Source organism: Thunnus maccoyii, chromosome 10 (genome assembly GCF_910596095.1).
Source record: "Thunnus maccoyii chromosome 10, fThuMac1.1, whole genome shotgun sequence".
NCBI classification, from domain to species: domain Eukaryota; kingdom Metazoa; phylum Chordata; class Actinopteri; order Scombriformes; family Scombridae; genus Thunnus; species Thunnus maccoyii.
The window spans coordinates 10,483,737-10,509,379 of record NC_056542.1 but is presented as its reverse complement, the minus strand read 5'-3'; the positions used below and the strand labels follow the sequence as shown (position 1 = coordinate 10,509,379).

Below are 25,643 nucleotides of genomic sequence, written 5' to 3'. Positions count from 1 at the left end.
CAGAATTATGGTTTTAAAACAAGTAGAATACAAAATGTGTTTATCCATCTTCCTGCGCGGTACCACATGACAAACTGAAAGATGAATCAGGTGTTTGCTGTGGAATAATTCGGGCTGTTTACTGATTGAAACTGTCAGCGTGAGACCGAGTTTGGTGGTTAACTCCGCTTCCGCCCTGTCAAACAGATCTCCCTGCTTAGTGAATTCACCATTTTCATCTTAATGGGAACATTTGACTGACACCTGCCATCTCGAGTTGCAGGATCATGTCAGCAAGCACCGCAGTATTCATCGCAGAGTGTGTGTGTGTGTGTGTGTGTGTGTGTGTGTGTGTGTGTGTGTGTGTGTGTCAGCAGGTCTGTAAGAAAGGAAAAGATTGAGTGAAGAGTGATTGAAAAGAGAAAGCTGGAGCACTAACTTTGTGTCAGAGTAAACAACTATGTGTGTGTGTATGTAGGTCAATTAACCGATAAGCTGATCCACAAAAACTTTATTTGCAATTTTGATAGGATGTATATCTGCTGTCTGTCTCTGATGTACAGACAAGAGGTTAAAAATAAACTAAACAATTAATAGATTGTCAAAATAGCTTGATAAACTTATCGATTTATCAACTATTCACTTCAGCTCAAATGATTTGTTTACAGTATTGTTTTGTCTGCAACTTTTTATGCTACTGCATTGTAAACTGTTGAATACCTTCAGGTTTCGGACTGTTGGTCTGGAAAATGTGTTGAGCATTTTTCGTATGTACATGTAAAGATAAAATAATCATTACTTCCAGCTCTATATATGTATTTGTGAAAAAGAGACAGAAAGACACTGTCTAACTCAAAGGTCTTTGTATTCCTGGCCGCAGTATGTGATGTCGACGGGACGAAAAAGGCAGAACTCAACTGTGAGAGCAGCGCACACTCACGCTAGAGTTATGTTGCAGTTCATCTTCAAAAAAAAGGCAGCAGTTGAGAGCATGTTTTCATTTAATGACTAAATAATTACCTTTGCGAGATGAACGTGAATTATATCGTGACCTTTCTACACCGTCACTCAGAGACTAACGTTAGCGGAGCAGAGCAGCAAACTCCAGCAGTAAGACACGAGACCAGCTGACCAGCACATACTGCAGCATTAAACAATTTAAACCGACTCTGAGGGGAAGAAGTCGGTGCTCAGTCTGTTTCACATCAGAAACCCTGCGGCTGCTCAGCGTCTTGAACGATGTCTTTCCCCGGAGCTGCTCTCCACTGCTGGAGACATGACGTTAATAACAACGCAGCGGAGCACTCCTCCTCCTCCCCCTCAGTTTGTTATTCGCATACAGGCAGGAAACTGTAAGATGCTTTCAAATTCATTCATTCATTAATTAATGCAATTAACTTTTTAAAATAAAAAGGCTGTGGACCATTTATCTTATCTGCCAGTTCTGTTTCATGTTGTTTTTCAGCTGAGTAAGGACACCAGTGAATGTTTTAGCACACAGTAAACTGCAGCAACAGACTGAAAATAGAGCCCCCTTTTCTACTACGCATATCATCCCAGGTCTACATGATAGACACCGTCATCTGCCACAACCTTTATTTTTCATCTTTTTGTATAAAATTCCCAATGGACACTTTTCTCAGTAAAATGATGATTTTTTTTCACTTAAGCACACGATACTCTAAAAGATGCGTGCACAAACTGCGTACACTGCACCACGCATGTTCTCCAACCTTTACCACCTTGGTCTCTAAAAAAAAAAAATCCAAGGAAAACCCTGCACAGGATGGTCTTCTTCCAGGCTGACTGACTGCATCTCCACAGTAAAGTGATTTGGGTTAGAGGGTGGTCGGGGGGGTTGCAGAATGGGAAAATGGGAGTATCTCATGACAGCATGTAATGGCTGAGTGGCCACGATTCAGCAGCCCCTCTCTCTGCCCCTAATGGAGTGATACATCGGCCCATCTCCCTGCGTTAATCAGGAGCTGCACCAGCTGGAAACCAAAACCGTGTGCACTCTGCCCACTGGACTGACGTTGCTCCACAACAGCAGGAGAGAAGGGAAGAGACGGATAACAGTTGTTTAGATTTTATCACTTCCTCTATTCCAACTAGAACAGATTTGCATCTTTCTATTGACTCTTTCACTTCGCTTTCTGTCTGAATACACCTGCATCTCCACTTGTGAAGCGGCTACCTGTAGCCTTTGTCACTCGTATTAAAGCCTGCAGTGAGTAAAAACAGGTCAATATCTTTCATGATAATATCCGCTTAAATTTTAACGTGGTAAAACTGATCATGATATAAATTTTGTGTACATGACAGATGCTTTACCGCAGATTTAAAACTCCAGTATGTCACAAAGGTAAGTGAGACCTTTCACTGTTACTGTCACGTTGTTAAGTTTTATGAAGCTACATTTTTCAGTGCTAGCTCTGGTCAACCCTGCTGTAAAAACTACACAAAACAAAACCCGCAAGGTCGAAGGCGGCTGTGTAGGTCAAAAATTCGCTTTCAGGAATCACTTATCAAACACACCTCAACATTTCGGTTTCTGGCGGCACCTGGAAGATGCTTTATGTCCTCCTGTTCAGATTCTTCATATATGTTATCACTTAATCTAATCATTTCTCCTGTTTTTCCATGCTGTATTTCTATCATTTTGTTGTCTGGTCTTTTCTGTACACACAACAGCTATTGCATGTCTGTCTGTCCTGGAAGAGGGATCCCTCCTCTGTTGCTCTTCCTGGGGTTTCGTCCATTTTTTTCCCTGTTAAAGGGGTTTTTGGATGTTGTGTTGCTGTACGGATCATAAAGCCCACTGAGGCAAATTTGTAATTTATGATATTGGGCTATACAAATAAAAATGTTTTGTTTGTTCTTACAAATTAGAAACAGGTTCTGAATATCGAAAACTATAGACTGAGAGAGAAAGTATATAGATGTATAGAGAGAGAGAAGTGAGAATGTACGTTGCCATGAAGCAGCTTGACAAGACAGACGAACACAAATAATAGATTTTTCACTTCCATCCTTCTTCCCACATGTAGGGGCTTTTTCTGAGGGTTTGTGGGTGTGTGTGAATGTTTAATGTATTGTCTATTTGTGTGTATTTAATTTATATATAGACATGTGAACACGCACATCTACGTGTCTAAACCTGAGCCCTAACACACTGGAGTTCCATTCGTTTGTACCAAGTTTGTACCCACTAAATGTGACATCTACCATCTCGCTACTGTCACCAGGTGATAAAACACCTTCCTGTATAGATGGCAGTTGTCCTACTTTCCAGAGAGGACTCGTTCTGGGCTTTCAGCGCTGTTAATACCTGATCTACACACCTCACCGCTTGGGAACAGGCCCAGAACTGTGGCTTAAGCCTGCATGCATATTAACCAATATATCAAACTCTTTCTCACCTCAGACTGTCAGAATGTGCTATCCTAAATCCTATTACTAACCAACTCAGAGTGATGGGTTCACTATCCCAGAGCCACCGGAGAGTGTGAATACAAAATCCTTTTTTGTAAAGTCAGCATTCATCTTCCCCTGTACATTACCACGGACAGAGGAAGCAGAATAAAGCCTAATATGAACGTCATGCACATACAGCAGCACTTTTACTAAAAGTAAGAGAAGAAAGGTTTCCAAGACTGGCTAGAAAAGTCTGAACATGGGGAAGTACATGTACCTTTACATAAGAAACTACTATGTTAATGTGCAAGGTTCATAACTCCCAGTTGGAGAGAACAGGTTATACTGGGAGGCTCCCATGGGAGTAAATCAAACTAATGATCCTCATGGGAAAAATTAGAGAGCTGAGCAAAGCAAAAAAATAAAGATGGACTCAGCGAAGGCAAACAAGTATACAGCTTACTAAATACAGTAGACACATGAGGGTTGAGTATGATAAATGTTCGTATTAGTGCATCAGTAGGGTATGCAAATGGAAGTAGTTGCAGTAATACCATAAAAAAGACCCATAAAATATTTACTGCAAAGAAATATCAGCGATGAGGGAACACACATAAAAAAACAAAACACATATTCTGTACAAGGTAATACAATCTGACCTATTGATTGATTAGTAAGGCTTGAAATGTTCAATTTTGGTTTATTTGGTGTCAGAGAGGTTGTTGATTCAACTTTACAGGCTGCAGTTTGTAGTCATGTATTAGCTTGTATTATTTTGTAACGTGCCCCTCCCTGTCGAAACAAACACACCCTTCTCCTGTATGGACTAATAACAGGAACACCCCACCTTAATTATAACACACAAACTAAGGCTTTGACATTTTAAGCTTCATAATTGTGGTACAGTATGATTTTTATGGTCTTCATGGTGACTGCAATACACCATGCATGTGTTGCTTTTATGTCCCTCACACCTGTTTGTGTCTGTAAAACAGGATTTATGCTTCTACAGGCTGCATGTAAGCGAACATACACAGGTGTGAGAGGGGGGTATAATGTTCATGTCCACTAGTGGGCAGTGTCACGTTTAGCAAAACACAATGTAAAGATAATGTGGAGAAACCCCTGAAACAAGGAATGAATTTCAACCACTACTGTATAACCATGAAACAAACGTGAAACAACTGGCATTTATCAATATAAAAGGAACAGGAAAAGGATATTAAATGACATTAAATACCTTGATGAGGAATTTAGTATCCTGTGCTCTACAAGACGATCAGTGCTATACATTTCAAACTCTTAACAAACTGTTAAGATTTGGGAGATGTACACGTTTTGCCCCTCAGTGGTTCTCTGTCAGCTACCTACTGTATGACAGTTGCAAAGACAGGAGAGTTAGCTTGTTTGAGTAAGTGTAACTATAAATGTGAAGCTGGAAATTGTACTGTACACTTCCCTGGAATTATAAAGCACAGCGTGACCACACAGACATTGTATTTCGTGCATCAGCAGGCAGACAGACTATAAGCACAGACTTTCATTTGGGACTGACAGGGCGAATGGATTTCAGAAGCTCAGCACTGACTGCTGCAGAGAACAGTAGTAAAACACTCTGGATTGATTTTTTAAGCATTTGTTGTTCCTAGGGAAAGCTTTTTTTTTTTGCTACCATTAAAGAGTGATCTGTGCTTTCTATAACTAAATGTGTTACCTGACTTCAATCAGACCACTGGGAATGATGATACGTACGTACAGTTATAGAGGCTGATCATGGGCCATATGACATAAACAGCATGTCAACAGCAGCAGCGTGAGCCATCAGTCAACTGTTGGCCATACTCGGCCTTGCTGCTCACTAAGACACCAATTACGCCGTGGGATTGTGAGTATTAAAAGCATTTCGTGCAGAGAATCAAATCAAGTGGATGAATGCACAGTAGGAATCATAATTCCGACTGCCGAGCGCCTGAGAGTGATCAATCATGGGAAATCGCAGCAGAAACGTCTATTCTTTAATCTTATCCCTTCATCCCGACGGACTGCAGCACCGCAACAGATAACTGAGGTGGAAAAAAATAACAATGAGATTCATATTAGCCGATAAAAGGAGCTGGACGAGGAACAATATTTCATTTACATACTGGAAACAGGATTATAATTTATCGTCAGGGTACAGATGGAGGCTTTCTTTGAAAAAGCCCTGGAGAGTTTCTGTGTGAATATTTTTTCCTTATGCAGCCTTGAGGGACCATGAGCTGAGATACAAGAGATAGTACAGCAAAAATGGTCATTGTAAAAACAAAAAAGGGAACAAAAATCTAACAGAGGGCACACATTTGTCCTGCTTGGTTTATTAGAGTGTTTTGATTGGTGGTGTATTGTATGTGATCTTCACATCCCTGCAGAAGCAGAGACAGAGTGAGAGATGTGAAGGAATAACTCTGTCACCCAAACACTAAGATGTATGAACTCTCCCAGCCGAAGGCGTGCTGTGAACACAGACTCTCCCACAGGCCCGGAGGGACACTCTGTTTGCGTCCCCTCTTTCCTCAGACGCACAGTGAAGCGTACAACCTCAGGTGGAGTTTGTGAGGTGACTTCTTTTATCCCGGGGCAGTCTCACTTTATGTGCAGCTAAGACTAGCATCATTCCAGGAGAATAGAAACGGGAGGAGAGAAAAATAAAGCCGTGTGTTCAGCTAGCTGAGACACAGAGTAATACTACAACCAAGATAAGGAAGATAAAGCTGAGGAGAAAAGGGAGAGACAGAAATGAGATTGAAAAAAATGTGTGACAAAAAAAAAGAAAATAAGGAGGTGAAAATAGAGTTTGAGCAAAGTCAGGGTTCAGGGTTTCCGCCAGTGTATCGCAAGCCTGGCTGCCCGCTGGGCCTGAGGTGAACCCCAGCCAGGCCTAAGCATCAGGGATTTGTGTTTTCAATGTATTTTAAGATGTTTTCTAAAGTAGAGTATCTTCTTTTAGGAATAGCCCAGTGCATAGTGAGTGTGCGGTCTAGAGAGAGATAGAGAGATTGAGTGTGTGTGTGTGTGTGTGTGTGTGTGTGACGGTGAGGCTGCAGCTACCGGAGCAACCCGCCTACCGTCTGAGAGCAGGAGGATTTCCACTACAACCCAACCCTTTCCACTGGGAGGCACCGTCACAGCAGAGAGCGGGAGAGTTTCTGCTGAAAACAAGTACCGAGATCCAGGGAGACATGACAGCAGCTGCTCGCCAACAGCTACGTGTGTTTACAGCAAAGAGCAGGAGGGAGGACAGACGTCTCACTCTACTACTCTGCTGCGACTCTGCTGCTGCTTGTCCGACTAAGTATTGATAACATGCTTGGTGTTTTACAAATTAGAGTTTTTTTATTTGATGAACATGGGCGCTGATACGCAAAAATGAACTAAATAGGGGGTTTTTTGGGTTTTTTTTAAAAGGCAAAACAGTGAGCCAGTAATGTAATCGGTGTATGCCTGATCACCATGTATCAATGGTAACATCTTTATACATGGCAACAACACCCCCCCCCGCCAGGCCTATCAACTTTTCTATGGAACAAACTCAATACCGTTTTTTTTTACACCACACAGTATATCATCATTGCATCTGTCAGGAAGCAATTTCTGGACACGTCCTTTTGATTGACGGATAAAGGGCGTCTCAGCAGCAACGAGACCGGGCTCTATTACCCACACAGCGAGCAAGAGGACATGCACTGTAGCCGTAATGATACATTTAAGTCAGGAAGGGACTATTTGTTGGTGAGGAAGAGCGAGGGGCAGCGGGCGCAGCCCTGACGGCCGTTCATCTTTCAAAATCATCAGCTCCAAAGGGAGTGCTTCCAAATCTCTCAAGCTTGCATGCCCGCTAAGAGGCCGGCCCATTAGCTAATTGTGCTACGCTAAATATGAAGAAACAGATCAATTAATGCCTCCACACGGGATTGAGATAATGATAGTGTATGTTTTAATGGGTGCGTGCATTGGTGTTTGTCTATATGTACCTTTGTATGTGTTAATGTGTGCATCGTGCCACTCATAAACCTACAGTCGTCTGCGGTGTGATGTTAAGCCAATAATTCACCTGAGCCGTTACAGACAGGGAGGTTCCTCAAGGGAAGAAGTGAGGATGATAAGTAATTGAATTTCCCAAGGCTGCAAATGGGGGAGATTTCATTCATTGTTTAGAATCTAATTGATTACCGCGAGTAGGCTTTCTAACCTGTCCCACAATTAATATGCTTCTTTTTATGTGCTTAATTAATGGCCACTGCAGCTTCGTGAAAAAAAACACACTCAATTACATCTGGAATTGAAAAGCTGTGGCAGTTTGTGCTGCATCACAGCGCTGGGGACTGCACAGAGACATTAATCAGCTAAAATGGAATTCAATAAGACAGACTTTGTCTTCCCGACCAAATTGGGCTGTTTTTCATATTGTTGTCAAGCTGCCTCTGTGGAAATATTGCAGCTTAAATTTTCCTCTTGACCCAAAATCCATTTTGAATCAACTTAGCTGTCAACGATCTTTGCTGTTCTGCTCAGGCTTGTTTGCTGTGAGGCTGCGACCGCCCCGTCCGCTGTTCAGACTCCGCTATGTGACATTGTGTTGATGTTTCTGGAGTGTGGGACATCATATTCAATGTGCTGCACCTTTCATATTTGGTGAAGAGTTGTTGTTTTGTATACAAACAATACTTGCACACAAACACATACACAAAGATGCACAAACACACGCTGGCACACACGTTTATCTCTCTCGCTCATGTTTAGAGAGGCCACCACCCAAACCAGTTCCATGGGGTGTTGTTTTGAATAAAAAGCAGTTATGGCCAACACTAGCTGAATTTAAAATACCTTCTTGGCAGTATGAGCCATGGTGTGTGTTGTAGGGCTTGAAAAAAAAAAAGCTATCAATTTAAATTTCCATGTTTCTCTATTTCCTTTCAGCTTCAACAAAACAATAAGCAAGACCTCTGGCAAAACTTAAATTCACTCAGTCAGTTTGGCTGTCAGCTCTTTTTATATATCCTAATTTCAAACTTGGTTTTACACTAGCTTCTACACAAATCATCAACTCACCCTGAATTAACAAAAATATGGATAGACATTTTGGCAAAGAAACAAGCTCAGATGCTACAGGCTTTTAAATCTATCTTTATGTAAACGTTGGTTACTAACAAAGGAATTTCTTTTATCTTTTTACTCAGACTGCAAAACTACACGATCTGTATGCATCACTTAGTCTTTCAACCTCTACAGCAACAAATCAGCCACCATGCCCACCACGCACACACTCTCTATTTCCAGGAAGGCATTGATTGCGGCCAAAGCCATCAGGATCAATACTTTCACAGTTAAAAGCCAGCTCGTTGACCCCTTAAATAATCCTGTGTAGCGTACTGAAGCAATAATGGGGCCCCTTGTACTAAATCAAATTCTTGTGTCTTTGAAGACTTCCAAAAGCAATCCTTGTCTTGGGTGAAAAAGTACATTTTTAAAAAATAAAACTTCATCATGGCTGACTTTTAAAAAAAAACAAAAAAAACAACTATTTTTCCTCAACATTTCTTGGGGTCTGTTGTCAGTCAAAAGTATATTTTGAATACATGGATTTTGTTTAAATGTCTTCAGTACAACCTCGGAGGCAGGGAAAGGCTCTTTCTTCGCTTTAATTGCTGATAGACAGAGAGGAGCACTGAAGCTTATAAATAAGGCCTCGGGGCTGTGAGCTGTGCCAAGTCTGAATGAAAAGGCCTGGATGCCACAAGGCTGACATCATTAAGAACAGCCTAATGATCCCCTGGATTTGATTTGTTTGGCCTGTGTCGTGTCCTTCCTGACTGGCATGACTTGTGAAAAAAGAAAATAAAGCACCAAAGTTTCAGCAGTCTCTCAACAGGGTTTCTATTGAGGTTTGGGCTCATTTGGGCTGATGCCAAAGCTCTCCCGGGCTAAATCCAATTACTCTGGCGAGAATGTTATGTACTGCTAAAGAAAGACTAATTGAAGGGTTTATACAAGAAGAAAACTAACAGACTGATTGAGCGAAGGTGGGGATACATCAAGGGCAACAATATACAGGGGGAAAAAAAAGCTCCTGTGTTTTTCTCGCAGCGTAAAAACACTATTCGCATTCTTAATCATGTAATAATTCAAGTGGTAACAGAAACGTATCCTTAGATGCTCAGCGTGGCTGCGGGCTTGGCAAACAAGCTGGTAGCTTATTGTTGAGTGACAGATTTATTCAGTGAGTGAGTTATTATTAGCCAACTGTACAAGACCCAAACAAATATTAGATAAGCTGCACGCTCTGATGCATATAACATTTGAACAAGCGGTAATGTAAGATGTGTTAGCTGCTGGTTATGAGATGTTGTTCTTGTGTGCCTCTTAATTCCATAATAAAACTGAAAGGTGTAAGAGGGGAGCGGAGCACAGTTATTTTAACTCTGCACAAATGGGATTAGGTGTTTGTACACAGAGCAGAATGGGGGTTTGGGATAGGGAGCTTTCCTTTTTTACGGTTAAGCCTGCAGCGGGGACTACGGAGCGCGGCAGGTTACTGTGTGATTATGATGATCCACTTTGATCTGAGGAAATGAATTTCTTCTAAGACCACTTTTCGGTTCTTCAGCGAAAGGAGACAAACAGATAAAATGCAGTAACACAGGGAGAAGAACACACACACACATGCATGAACATGATACAAGCTCTCAGGTATGAGTTCGGGCTCTTTTACACTTCTTGTACTAATTTATTTTGCCTGACTCCAGCATAAAAAAAGTTATTGTAATGCCAGAATTATGAATACTATTACTAGGCTTTGTGTGAATGGATTCCAGTTTTCATTTTGCAAAGCAGTGAATTCCTTAATTAGCTACCACTTGCAGGAGGCAACCCTCGCGGTATTTAGAAAACGCTGAAAAATGAGTAAATATGACGCGAGAGTGAGTTTCAGTCAAATGGAAATGCAAAGTCCTGCCAGTTCATAAAGCCTGCAGGTGCTGATACTTCAAAAATTTAGATTATTGAGGAAAATTATTTATATCCCAATCCAGTTGTGACACCATAATTAATAGACACAGCGTACAATCAACAGCTTGACCTCCATATTGAACTTTTATGAACAAAAAGTGATGAAGACCAGTTGCAACTAGCTGTGAGCCAAGATATGTCTCTCAAAAAAATCATACTGGAAACAACCACTGTCTTCATTGCCATTTTTTCAAATTTATTTTAAGTGAAACTACTGTATATTTCAAATGGCAACATCGCAGCATTTATTCTCTTAAATCACTGAAGGAGCCAGTCCTTCCTCAGCACACGGTACTTGTCATGTGGACATATTCAACATCACCTACACGATATATCATCTCCATCTTTGATTTCGCCACCTGCACTGGCTAACCATGCATCTTGCATTTCACCCAGACCTCATTTTGCTATTTTTCTTTGCCTCTCAGCACAGTTTATGTAAGAGGCAGCCAGCACAATGGGGGATGGGCTGTCAGAAAAGGCACCATACCCTTCACTGGCAGGAGAGTGTATCCCTGTCTCTCCCTAAAGGATGGCTGAAAAGTGATCCTCTCTGTGCATGCACTCTGATGAATATCAGTGCTCGCTGCAGCACTGAGGCTCAGGTTTATTCAATTGGCTCCCCATATACAATAACTGACTGTACTATGAAAGAAAAAAAAAAAATCACCTGGCAAATTTATTTTCCACTACAACCCAACCCTTTCCACTGGGAAGCATGGTCACAGCAGGGACGATGATATAATATCTCCGTTGCTGGGTGCTGCAGCGGGTGATGAGAGAGAAATTACAGTAGCAGACAGGCACAAAGCACCATAATTGGCTGCTTGAGTTCAAATATGAAAGTTATCCATAATCAGACCTAAACTTGATTTATGGGCTGCAGAATCAGATGATTAAATTCTGAGAAAATATTGTTTAAATTACTTTGCCAGAACTGAAACCTCATCAAGAAGATGCTGCAGATATCAGAGTTAAAACTGTGGGGAGACATGAGTTTTCAAAATGTAACGTGAAATACTTTGGAAGCAAACAATGCATGTGAAGTGAAGCAGGGCACAATTAGCACCAGCCACCAGCCAAATGCTGGTAAAATATGCAAGTGGCTGATAGATTTGCTTCACTCACCGGCCAAAAAAACAACGTTATCTGCAATCAACAATGGTTGAATGGCTGGTAAAATATGAACATTCACTCGCCATTTGGCCGCTGGACAAAAAAGTTAATTTTGCACCCTGCAGCCTTTGGCCAATATACAAATCTGCAAGAAAGAACAGACAAAAGTCCAAGAACACAGTTCCACCAAGCTGATAAAAACAGATGGAAAAAAAAGTAATAGCTGCCAGGTGCCTCAGCAAAAAATTAATTCAGATCACATTATTTTTTGTGAATCACTGGTACACAGTAAAAAAAAACAAGCACACAGTCAGTGCTGCATGGTGCAGGTGCATATGACCTGGTAGCTGACATTTGGGTAACACTGTGGCCAGAGGTGAATGGTGCAACTACAGTGTGGTTGAAAATGAGGTCAAACAAAGCAGAGAGTGGTCAACTGTGTCAAAAGCTTTTGTTAAGTCAATAAAAAGAACAGCAAAGTGTTTTTTTGTTATCTAATGCTGAGACTATATTCTTAATAACTAAAGAAGTAGCAGAAATAGTGCTATGCTTAGGGCCTGAAGCCAGACTGAAATGGAGTTAGTATGGAATACGTGGATAAAAATGATTTCTACTGTTCATTAACAAGTGACAAGATAGTTTTGAGATTGGACGATAATTATTTAATTCAGATTTACCACCACCTTTATGGCGAGGAAGAACATAGGCAGTCTTCCAAACTGTAAGATTGATGCCAGAGGCAATGCTAAGATTGAAAATATGAGTTATTTTATATATATATATATATATTCAGAAATTAGCTATGCGGATGATTTCAAAGCAAATGGTTCCAGTTTGTCATCACTCGTTGATTTTCGCGCATCAATATTGCATAAAATGTCAGCTACCATCCTACTGGAGACAGGAGATAAGCTAAGGGAGTAGTTTACTTCAGCAGTCGTATTAAGGAAGGATGATCTATGTTCTTCCAGACGACCGTTGGGACCAAAACTAAGACTGTCACAAAACTGACAAGACGATTGTTAAAAGCAGCGCACATTACATAACTATCTAAGTTAGGCCATTAACAACATAGGCAGGTAGAATTGTTAGAGGTAGATTTGACTATTTTCCAGAACTTACTGGGGTTATAAGAGGAAACAGTAAAAGAGTGCAGATAATAGTCAGTTTTGGCTTTTCTGACAGCAGCTGTGCACTGATTCCTCAACTGTCTACAGGCGAGCCAATGACAAGTGTCTTTGTTGTGCCTAGCCAGAGCCCATGCTTTGTTTCTGGAATAAAATAAGGTAGAAAGCTCAGCAGTGAACCAGGGGTGCATGCTTATCTGAAACTGAGTTAAAAACATTGGTAAAATAACTTAAAGCTTGTTCAGGATCAGAGATTTTGAGAGTGTCAGTGATTGGACTGGAGTAAAGGTCACGTAGAAAGCCCTGGTCAATGTTTTTGAAGTTTCTTCTGACCACTATGTGTGAATTATTTTTCCTCCGTTTCACATTTCTAATGCAAAGAATCGGGCAATGGTCACTAACACCAAGGTCAAAAACACTACAAGGCAGAAATATATAATATTTCTCTGGTCTGTTTGTTAATATTAAGTCAACTATGCTTGACTTGGAGGAATCCTTCAGGTTGGTGAGAGTGGGATGTGAAATTAAGACTGTAAAAAAAAGTTCTTTAAGATTAACAGATGCCAAGGTAAGCCAGTCTAAATTGAGATCACTAAGGATAATCACCTCATGATCAATCAATGGTGCAAATAATTCATTCAGTTTTTCAAGGGCTTCTGAGGGGGCAGAAGGAGGTCTGTAGACACCAATTACTATTACTGAATTATTATGCCCCAGATCAATTTTCAAGGAAATAAATTCAAAATATATAGGAATTGAGACTGAAGTCAGCTCGAGTACAGAGAGATGATTTTACATATATTGCTACACCACCTCCTCTATCTGCTCTGAAAATATTAAAACCACTAAAAGAAACTGATTATCAATCTTTTTACAGCCAAGTCTGTTAAAATAATAACATCCAGATGAATTTGAGATAATAGGATACTTAAGTGATCATATTTGTTATGACTTAGTAAACTACATATATTCAGATGTAAGAAACCAAATCTATTTCTAGCCTTAAAATCCTGCGGATTATTTAAATTAGCATGTGACGTGACGAGCGGAGAGGACCCAGAAGTAATCGACTTTAGAGCTGAAGTCAGGCGATTTTGAGGCTGAACTCCTGGGACACGCACCAGATTGTCTGAATGCAAATCTCACCAGGCATCTATAAGCGATTATCACAGGGATACTGAAAAATGTCTGTGCCTGGTCCGAGTCCGATAGGAAAGTTACCAATGTTAGATAGAGACTAGGACCCGAGGAATCCTTCACACCACCACAGCACTGCAGCCTCTTATCTGACACTCCTCACACTTCGATGTAGTCGAGTTTACAGTTTTCAGCAGAGTCCCAAAATTTCAATCATGCACAGACCTGGGTGTGCCCAAAAAAATGAAACTTCATGGCTGATACACAGTCCACACTGTGCACTACAAAATACAGCCCAGATAGTTGAATTAATAATTTAATTCTCCGTATTAATTCAATAAAATGTTCAAAAATGTTTAAAACAAATTCAGTTTATCATAATTTAAACATATAGATTATACAAAAATAAAGGAAATGTCAATGCAACCCGTTTTGATTTAAGCAGCATCACTGCAGAAACTGTCAGGGGAGTTGGAAGTTTTCTGGAGGCGCTGTAAGAACGAGAGACGCGGAGAGAGAGGAAAAAAAAGAAAAAGAGATAAAAACAGACATGCAGGCACATGTACAGAGACAGATCATTTTCATATTCTTCCTGCATATCAGGTTGTGATTGAGTCTTAAGACATACTGGTCGACATTAACTCTGTTATGAATATCAATTTGTTCCGCATGATCTTCTCAAGCAGGCGAGTAAAGGTCAAATCATTCAGTCTAAGAACAAAACTTGGTTCCTCTGCTAATGCATGCAGCACACACTGCAACCTAACATGACAACAGGGCTTCTCTCAGCACTTAATGATGTGACTTAATAATGCTGTGAGAGAGAGAGAAAAACATGAAAATGGAGAGAAATAAAGAAAAACCGAGAGGAATTTACAATATATTGCGTTGTTCTTAATATCTGTGGTATTCATGTGTGTGAGCGCTCTACTGTGTTATCTTCTTAATGTCTTATGACCCAAAATAAAACCATATTTGGAGACTGAAGTGGATCAAACTAATTAGAGGGAAAAACAATGTGGACTAGTGCAAACACGACCCCTCAAGAACCACATTGTCTCACAAAGAAACATAAAATTCTGGTATTTAAATGATGCCGCCAGGTTTTAAAAGGAAACCCACAGGCCATAAAGACAGATTGAAGTTTGTGAACTTTAGTAGAGTAAAAGACAAAGCCTGAAGTGCCAGAGTTACTTAATGTTGATCTCTTCGGCTCCGGAGTAGAAAAGGTTAGAGCTGTGGCCCTTGCATGTTTCCCAAAAGTTCACAAACATGCAAAAGAGTTGGACTGAAGACCACTAGCCCTTGATTAAATGGTTCCCTGCTTATTGCCCTGTGTTTGCTGGAATATGCCAGGAATTTTCACCCTGTCACCATCCTTCTTCCTCCTCCTCTGGCTTTGTATTTGTCTTCCTTCTTCTTCTTCTTCTTCTTCATTTGTCTTGCTTGTTCTCCCTCTCTGCCTATTTGCCTCTCCACTCTCTTCCCTTCACTCTCCTCTCCCATCTGTCTGTCTTTCTTCTTCACCGCCTCTGTGCATCTTTCATGGGCAGAAATAGTCCGTCACACATGGGAGAGGACCAATTACATGGGGAGTCGAGAGGCCCTTCCCCAGAAAAACTGGAATTTTTAAAAATATATTCCTCCAATTCCACTTAATTTGCCATGGTCACGTTCCTTTGGTCACACAGAATGTAAATTAGAAAGTGAACAATTCGCACAACTCAGATGATGATCTGAATCAAAATGTTTGCACACTATTGAAATATTAAAGATGTTGTAGAAGTTTATATATCAGCAACCAATTCATGTTTACATGTTTATATTATAGTTTGTTGAGCTGTTTGTTCTACATTGTTTCCTCTACGAAAGCCTGTTTATGTACCACAGTATATATCTGTTGTCATATATACCTTAACCACAGACTAACTCTTGCTACATATTCTGTATACCTTTTATGATGCAGTCAGTCTGTTTATATGTATAAATAAAACATGTACATGTTCACCCACCTGTCTATCATGTACGAGAGGGACTGACAGCTGTCTATCATCACCTGAGACCGGTCTGCTGCAGGGTTCTACTTCTCTAAACAGCAGGAGAAGTGCAGCTGAAACCTCCATAAAATGAAGAGAAAACTCATATTCACTCATACACACTCAAACTCATACTCTAAATTGTATTTGGCTGATGGATTCCCACTGGCCAGACAGCCAGCGGTCTGAATGCAAGAACTCTGCCACTATAAAATGACCAATGTGTCCACAACATTTTAAAGGGTAATTTTCAGTATTTTCACTCTGACCTTATACTCTTATTTAAGTTATTTAAGGGAGAGTGACTATACTAAACTATTGCACTGCCATGTTACATGCTGGCACATACACACTTGTACTATAAGGTCAACTGAGAGCTTGATTGTAGGAAAGAAAGTACATTTTCATAGAGAAAAAGCACATTGGATCATGGATGTGGTCTCTACCATAGACCAGCAGGTACATACGCAGCCTGTGATTTTTCAGGGTTAAAAAGAGGAAGCAAGTGTCCTTGTGACCAAATACTCAACGACAAAGTCCGTAGTTTGAGTGGCATCTTCACAGCTAATTCTTACAGATAGTCCTGACTGGCAAAGGGATTCTTTAAAGCTAATGTTTCATTTAGGCCGCTGCCCTTCTCCTGGAGGACTGTGAAGCCAAGTTGTTAAAAGCAGTCAGCTGAATTTATTGTTCTCAGTCCTTAAACTTGCGGCTTGTCTTTAACCAGAACAAAAGGTGTCAGTGAACTCATTTATTACTGAGCGCTGAATGTGTGAAAATATGGGTTCTTTCATTTTTCATCACATTTATTGGCAAAAGTAAGTCTATGAGCCTTTAATTTAGTGCTGTTTTCCATTTTTTTTCTTTTACAGTTGAAATCATATATAAATGTAATGGAAAATAATGATTTATTAGAAATAATTGTAGATGTTTTTATCTGATCTATCAGGTGAGGCCTTAACAATATCATCTGTGATTTAGTACTTTTAACCTCTGTATCCCCAAATGATACCTTCTAAAAAAGTAGCCCTGCATAATTATACTAATTATACTGTTTAAGTGAATATCATGGTATCATGGCATCAGAGGGGATGGATTTGTTTTCTTTGAACAATGTATCAGATTCACATGCACTCTCACACTTGCTGATGAATATACTCCTCACCTCTCCTCATCCCCCTCTCCCACTCTTCATCTCCTCTTTCCTCTCGCTGATGAACATATGAACACACTTCTTTCTTCTCCTCTGCCGGCTGCTGCCTCCCTCTCTCCCTGCTGCTTCAACTCAGCCCACAGGCAATTTTCACACAAGGCTGTTGAATACATTTCCTACCGCCCCCCTTTTTTTTCCCCCTTCACTGTTCTCTGCTCTCGCAAAGGGAAGAGGATCAGACCACAAGGTCTCACCATCACATACATTTGTATGTATATAAACGGACACTGACAAATGAAACGCATACACGCCGTGCACACGCAGGACTGCACGTGGGCATGCAGTGCACACACAAGTAGTGGAGAAATTGAGGTTGAGTTCACGTACAAACACGCGTGTTCTTATATGGAGGTGAAAGAAGGGGCACATAGAATATGCAGCAGTACCTGAAAAGACACATGCTCATACATGTATAAGGGGAACAGACCTTCACACAAATGAATTCAAATAGAATCCACTTCCAATGATTACATACAGGAGCTGAGCATAAGTATATGGATATAAGAGGATATTTGAGTGGGAAAAAAATACATAAATGCATAGTATATTACAGTATATTTTGTATTGACAACAATTTTGTTACTCCACTAATTGTTTATGTCACTTCTGAAGTAAAAATGCCAACATTTACAAGGTCCAACTTCACTTTTGTTAACAATTTTGTTGATTTGGGACTGTTGGTCAGGCAAACAAGCAATGTAGGTGAACATCTATAGTATGAAGTGAGCTAAACTGACGTCCAATAAAGGTTCAAGACAGAAGTTGGCCTCTTAAGTCTTTACTGTGAGCAATTGTAATACTGCATTTAACAAATTCAGTGCCACTGATTACAAATCACAAAACTATGAGATTCCATAACAAGAGTTAGACCAAAGGTATTGTAACCAGACTAATCTACAGCCATGCTAGCAGCTCTGAGATATTGTATTAAGTGCTTTGAGCCCAAGGCTGACGTCACCATGCTAACACGCTCACAATGACAACGCTAACATGCTGATATTTAACAGGTATTCTATGTTCTCCAGAACAAAGTCAGGAAAAAAGGTGGCCCTCCATAGTTAAGAAAAAAAAAAAAAATCACCTCACGTATAGATCTGTCAGATAAATTTATGCACCATCAATGGGTTGACAAATCTGCTGACGTGTTTCGGCATAAAGCCTTCCTCAGAGCTGTTTACATATGCTCCTTTATTCTTGACTTTGTTCTGGAGAACATAGACTGTTTTTTTTTTTGAAGGCAGAGTACTTGACTGAATTTCAGTGCAGGAGAAGCGCACCTGCCTTCTCCTATGAACTATTTCATAGATATTATCATGTTCAGCATCTTAGTTTAGCATGTTAGCATGTAAACTTTTGCTAATTAGCACTGAACGCTAAGTACAGTTGAGGCTGATGGGAATGTTATTAGTTTTGCAGATACTTTGTCATTAACAAAAGAATGAAAATATTAAAAATTTGACCTGGTGATGGCGACAGATGAAAAGTTATGTCATGTCGATGTCACAGCAATCCATCCAATAGTTGTGAAGACATTTCACTCAAAGCTATAAAGGTGAACCTCATGACATTATTTACAGTTATAGTGAAGTGCAATAACTGAACTGGTTGCAAATAGAGTGAAACACATCCTCCAGTTTCCAGGTTTAAACTCCGAAGGACACGAGTTTGAAACTGGCGTACTCCGTATTGAGAAAGCTTCAACTGCTACAGTAGTGGCAGAGTTGTCACCTTTGGGCTCTGGGAAATTATTGACATTTTTACTATTTTCTGATATTTTCTAGACTGAACAATTAATCGTAGAATTATCAATAGAGAAATCAGTAATGCAAATAAGTGTTACAGCCCTAAGTTACAGAAAAAAACGGACATTGCAGGTGGGTATATAACAACACAACCTACAGTAAATGCCACTTCTGTCAGAGGCATTTGGCCTGGCTGGAGTCTGTGATGGTGAATGATGAAAGAGCAGCAAATGGAGCAGGGGGAACTGCGACTAGACCCGTTTGAACCAGACGTTTAACCCGGGGACCACTTCCATAAAGACTAACCATGATTCTTCCGGGGCCCCAAGAAAACATACACATAAACAGTACATACACTCGGTCAAAACAACAGGAGGTTATTAATGATCAGGTGTTGCTCCAGTTCTGCTCCAAGCACTTCTCCTGCAAACTGCATCCCGCAAGGAGCCATAATCATCACCCGCTCCCCGGCAATCATTTACGGCGGCACCAGCTGCCCAATGTCCTCTGGTCAAACTGGATCCACAGTTTCATAATAGTCCACCACATTGAATCTCAGGTGATTTAAGTCTCTGCAGCAGCGAGAGACCTTCAATCTGCCAGTTTTATCATGCGGATGGAACAGCAGACTCCTAGGAAGAGACCCTAATGGGGGAATTGAGGGTAGGGGGATCAGGTAGCTATAAATCTCACACTCAGGGACCCTTCACAGAAAGCACACAAGTGAGCCATGTGATGGATAACTGCGCCGCGGTAAAGGGTATTGATACGTCCGTCAGGAAACTGAGACAGTGTGCTCCATCTCCGGGGAATGATAGCGTAATGTAAACACTGAGAAAGTCCATAGGAAAGAAAACTCATGGGAAAAGGCACCGCGGTTGTTTGAATATAACAACAGAGACGGAGGGTGATACTAACCAAATTGACGAGAATGTTTTCAGTGTGGTGAGACGAAGAATTGCAGCGACAACATGAGGTCAAATAAAGACAAGATCAAAAACGTGTAAAGGTAGCTGTTGTCTCTTTTTTACAGATTTTCCTCACCAAGACTAGTTGGCCCTAATGTACATGTGTGACACAACAAGATAAGAGCAAACTTCATGGATAATACACTCTATTATATTGCTTTGCGCACTCGCTCACACTCACATTAGAAAATGTCATTATCAATGCCACATATAGAAATTTCCATGGACCGGTGAATAAAAAAGAGGCACATTTTCTGCATGGCATTAATGGCACACAAATGTGGGATAATGGATTCAAAAATATATTCAGCTCCAGCAATGTATTCATATTTCACTCATCCAGCTGCAGTGGACAATTTTTATACAGCTCTCCCCTAAACTCGCCCGGCCTGCAAATCAATGTCCATTAAACAGACTGGAGTGTTCATATGTTACTGGATACGCTCTCCATTAATTTTGCTTCTGCACAGATTTCAGCCTTTTCGACTGGGTGGCGTTCAAACCAGTAGAAGTACAGTGTACAGTATGTGTACGCTCCAGGAGGCTGCTACAGGCAGATGCTCATTACGGTGACATGCTGACCTCCAGTGATTTCACAATATACTGATAATGAACTGGACCATTTGTGATGTGTGGTTGATGCAGGCGATTTTTAAACCTTTATTTACCCAGCCAAGGTTTAGCGAGCACTCGCAGTTCTTTTTTGGCGAGGCCGTGCTTCACACTTATAAAGTTTCACAGCTTCACACCTGGAAGCGTTCCATCATAACCGCAGGCCTTTTACACTTCTTCACTGCCACTGACTGTGGCTTCTTCAAGGACACAACTGTGGTAGTTCTTCAAGCAGAGAAAAGCTATTCTCAGTCACTTTGCCTCTTAAATTAAACCAAATGACCTCTCAGTTCTAAGCCTGCTTGTCTAGCCTCTGAGCATTGTCACATTAACACTTAATTACATACTATACTGCAACAATAAGGCAGAGACAGCAGATTTGAACTAATGTGTACTTAGGGATGATTATTTTAAGCTTAAATAAAAAAAAAAAAAAAACACAATTTATATGAGATGGAGTAAAAACACTAAGGCTCTAAAAGCTCAAATTTATAAAGACGTTTAGTCCTGTAATGGCCTTGTTTATGCAAGGTTATTTAATCCATCCTACACTCTTAAAACACTTACATGCCATACATTTTACAATGATTGACATTTCTTCCCTTTCTCCTTGTTAGATACATATATAAGGAAGCGGGAAGGTTACTGAAATTAATTCGATTTCTTTGAATTTTCTCTGTATTCATAGCTGGAAAAATATGAAAGCAGCTGGAAGTTGGATATACTAAAACATTCAATATTCAAATGTAAATAAAACATTTAAATGACAAAAAAAGAACATTAAAATGTAAAATTATATTGAACTTGTACTCCACTGTTTAAGATTCTGAAATCAAAATAAAATATGAGTTTAAAAAAAATTATAATTCGACTTAAATTTAAAAAAATAAATAAATCAAAACTTCGCTTTTTATCTGCAGTGAAATCTCTGTGGTTCAACGATTCACTCTGTTTTTACTATTTAGAGGAACTCTTGCACATAATCAGCAACTCATTTGGTTGTTAAAACAGGGTCTTTGCTATTAAACTATAGCAAACACAATGTTTGGATGTGTGCAGACATAAAACCAGGTGAATACTGGTTTAAACTTCCTCTTCAATTACCATTTTTTTTTCTTTTTTTAAAGTGAAACTCGTTAAATAAGAAAAAAATGCTGTATCTATACTGTACAGGCGATGTTAAAATGCCAGCGAGCTCATTTTATGTGGGCACTGTGATGACACATTAACACACGCACACATACACATATTCACTCACAACGTAGCCTGCTCATCATTCAAACTGCGGGGCTGGTTGGGAAGAAAGGAAGCAGCGGATCTCGCTAGAGTAGAGTGATAACAGACATCTATTAATCTTACCTCCTCTCCTGTCAGGTAGTAGGCTGACAGCAACCCGCCGACGTAACGGATGTTCACCTCAAAAAGCGATGCCTCGCCATTCTGTTGAACCAAAGAGATCACATTGTCAAATGTCATACTCAGCCATAGCATAAGTCAGTGATAAAGCAGCACAGTGGTGTTAATAGAAAATAATTATCTCCTGCAGTCTTCATAAATATATAGTTTTTTCTAATTCTTTTCAGTGTAGTTCTGAAATGTACATGAGGAGCATCTGTGAGCATCAAATCTTTCAGACTCATTTCCACAAGAACCAGAAGTGCCAAATGATAAATTACACCTTCTATTACCTGTGGAGGAAACGGGGGAAAAAATACTTTTTCTCACAAGAAATGACTTTGCATGGTGTTGTTCTGATTTCAGCAAGTTTAAATAGCTGAGATAGATGATGTTCAACCTTAGTCCTGCCTAAAAAAAGTGTTGATTGGAAACGATCATACAAAAGAGCAACACCAGACATTTGAAATATTTGAGATGTGGGTGTTGATTCAGATGTTGCAACCAGGTAAATACCAGAAATACTCAGGCACTGGGCAACAGTGGTTGTGATTAGCTGCTCATTTGTGTAACTGATCATTATGTATCTGATGCACCTGATTATTAATGTTGAGGTAATGACAGCAGCAGACCCTGTATGTTGTAGAAACTGGTGTCAGTACTGTTTGAGGACCTTACGTGACAAAGCTGGTGATATTTTATACTTGTTATATTATCAACAAATACCTTTTAAAATACCAAAACCAACAATGCAATTTTGTGAGTCTCAGCCTCATGTCCAGTGGTTCCTACTGAAGCAGTAAATCTGTAATGTATACTTTCATTTTTCAATACAGGCTAAATAATTTCCTGCATTTTTTTTTGGCAAACCTTACTCATCAAAGACTAAGTGCTGCATTTGTTGGGCCCTATTTTAAGCCATAGATTTGGTGTACCAGTGAGTATTTCCAGCAGCAGGACTGAAGGATGCAGGATCGACTCAAAAATAAACTAGAGTGTCTGTGTTCATGGTAACGAAGGAACATGTCACTCAACGGTGGGACTCATTGATGTGGGGTTTTTTTCTTACAGTTTTGGTACAGAGGAATAAGTTATATCAGAATTTGGCTTTACAGACAATACTTGTTTATAGGATCAATTCATTGTTGATTTTGGCCTTGCATGGGATTTACTGACAATAAGAAAACGACTGTTTGAATATTATCAGTTTTATCTTATAACTGTGCACAGCAGTCTAAATGACATCAGACTTTTACTCAATAAGTTACTGAAATTACAAACTTTCTGACATCTCTTTGGGTATTATCCACACAAATACAATTTTCCAGTGAAACCCCATTACAACAGCAGATGTGGTTGCTAAGAGATATGATAAAACTACAAAACCTCTACTGCCTGAGTGATTGATTGATTGATTAACCCTATTATCCCTCTTTAGGATATTGTGGTGTACTGATAAGTATATGACAGTAAGGATGAATACAAGCCAATAATGTAGTCCAAGTGCAGCAAAGCATCACCAAAGCATCAATATCAATGTATTAGCGCCATCAAAACTGCTCTCATCTTACACTTTGCTCTGGTTTTGTTTTACATAAGCTGATAAATTTGATTTAAAACGGAGGGGTTCAGTATTTCTCTCAAGTAGAGACAGGTTGTCTGGCTGTTGATGGACACATCAGACACTGAGGGAATAAGACTGGTGAACTTCTGCTTATGAGGTAGTCTGTCTAACCGCCAGGCTCCCAAGCTCCCCGTCCTCTCTTTGAAAGCCTGTTGTAATGGAGATTCACTCTCCAAAGAAATCAACCACTACTGCAAGGCCAGGCTCAAAAAGTCAGGCCAGAAAGTCAAAGTCATGTAATCAAGTTCCCTGGTGTTTTGTTTCCTCTTTTGTCTGAGAGTGTCTTACAACTGCTGGGCAATATCGATTAATGGAGAGTAAGTTTACTGGCTCAAGTTGAATTTTATTTAAACCCCTTTGCTGCTTTGCTGTATGTTTTTGAAACACCATCTGTAGCTTTTCTTTTTGTCGTTTAGAGTTTGACTTGGACACAGTCAGAACAAGTCCAAGTTTTTTTTCACAAATAACTAAACACAGAGAAATTATTTGACAGGTTTATTTGATTTATGACATAACTCTCAAATAGTGTCTGGGGCCTTTGTTTACCACAACTGTGGAGAGAATTGAACAATAAAGTAATGAGTTTTACTGATGGTAGCTTAACAGCGATCAATTGGTGAATAAAATCAATACTGTTAAAAAGAGCAATTCAGAGCAGCAGATTGGTAAACATGACATGACTCTGTTGTGGTACTGATGAAATAAATCTCGTGGAAATGTGTATTATGCTGGATTTACCATGTGAGCTGGTAGACTATGTTTAATTCCAACACCTCAATGATTTTTTACCCAGACTCCATTAGCGACTGGCCTTTAATTGTAAAAATGTTTTTGCGGAAAAGAAGCGTATCAACAGTATAAGATGTCTTCTCCATTTAAAAATCCTCTCTTTTTAAACTACTTTAGGATTTTATATAATTACAGTATACAGTAGAGTGTGCCTCCTCAATTCTCTTTCTATAAGAATCTAGTCCTAAGGTAAAAACAAACAGTAAATACCTGAATTACTGACATCCCTTCACTTACCTCAAACATACTTTGCTATACTACATTTACTATACTTGTTGGAATTGGAAGAAAATTTGAATATTCTCTTGCTTTGACTATGAAACCTTCCCAGAGGGTTAAATCAACAATAATTCCTTAATTATACTAGGAAGCCATTTCTGTTTGCCAACATTAAACGTATTTAGTCTATACTCTTTTCTAAATTAAATATAAAGTAAGAGGTAAAACTCCATGTGTCTCAATATGTCACCTAAATTATGGCCTCTTATGTCAGCTGAAAGTTGAAGCAGACTGGTACTCATTGACTTGGAGACCCATTGAGAAGGAAATTGCTATCTCAAGTGTGGATGATAAGGAATCTGTAATTGGGTGCCAGAGAGGGCAATTAGCTCTACTCTGAGGAATAGCATAGAGATGGAGAATCACTGGCATCTGTTCAACGGTATCATTTATCTCCATATATATCATCTCTTAAAAACATTCGTGTCCTTAACCCTCTTTTTGTATTATTATACTTAAAGTACTTTTTGTTATATATATTTAAGACAGACTTAATCAATAATTGGCATCAATGATCATCAAATGTGTTTGTCTCTTAAAATACATGTTAGATGATCTCAAAGCAAAATAATTGATGATTCACGTCAGCAACTTAGCGATGAAAATAAAATTGACAAACTGTGTTCTTCAAAAGGAATAGTTTGGCATTTTGGAAAATAATCGTGCTTGCTTTCTTGCTGAGAGTTAGATGAGATGATCAATACTATTCTCATGTCTGTACAGTAAGTATGAAGGTGAAGCCAGAAGCCAGTTATCCTAGCTTAGCATGAAGACCATTGTGTTTACTTTTTTGTACTGATTAAACAAACAAGATATACTGTGTTAATTATTGAGCTTGAGGTTGGACAAAGCCAGGCTCGCTGTTTCCCTGTGCCCAGTCTTTATGCTAAGCTAAGCTAACTGTTTAGCTCAGCTACAGATAAGAAAGTGGTATCGATCTTTGAATCTTGGCATGAAAAATAAGCATATTTCCCTAAATGTCAAGCTTTTCCTTTAACACGCCTTGATCTTGTCATGTGTTATATAACTCTAAGAATCAGGTAATAACAGTGGAGTAGATGCACAACCCAAGGCGCCGGCGGCATCCCTGAAGTCAGCGGAACTGGTGACATCTCTTGAGACAAAGCACTGATGCCTCTGGCAGGGCGGCTGAGCCGAGCTGTCT

General features: G+C 39.8%; 1 protein-coding gene across 4 annotated transcripts in view; it reads right to left on the bottom strand.

Annotated features, from left to right (window-relative positions):
* The window catches only part of LOC121905377 (mannosyl-oligosaccharide 1,2-alpha-mannosidase IA), a 198,720-nt gene that overhangs the window by 39,629 nt on the left and 133,448 nt on the right, over positions 1-25,643 (bottom strand). For all 4 annotated transcript variants that reach the window (XM_042423589.1, XM_042423590.1, XM_042423587.1 and 1 more), the window contains one exon: positions 21,751-21,831. In XM_042423589.1, coding sequence (XP_042279523.1) covers positions 21,751-21,831 — 81 coding nt within the window. The remainder of the gene's footprint in view (positions 1-21,750; positions 21,832-25,643) is intronic.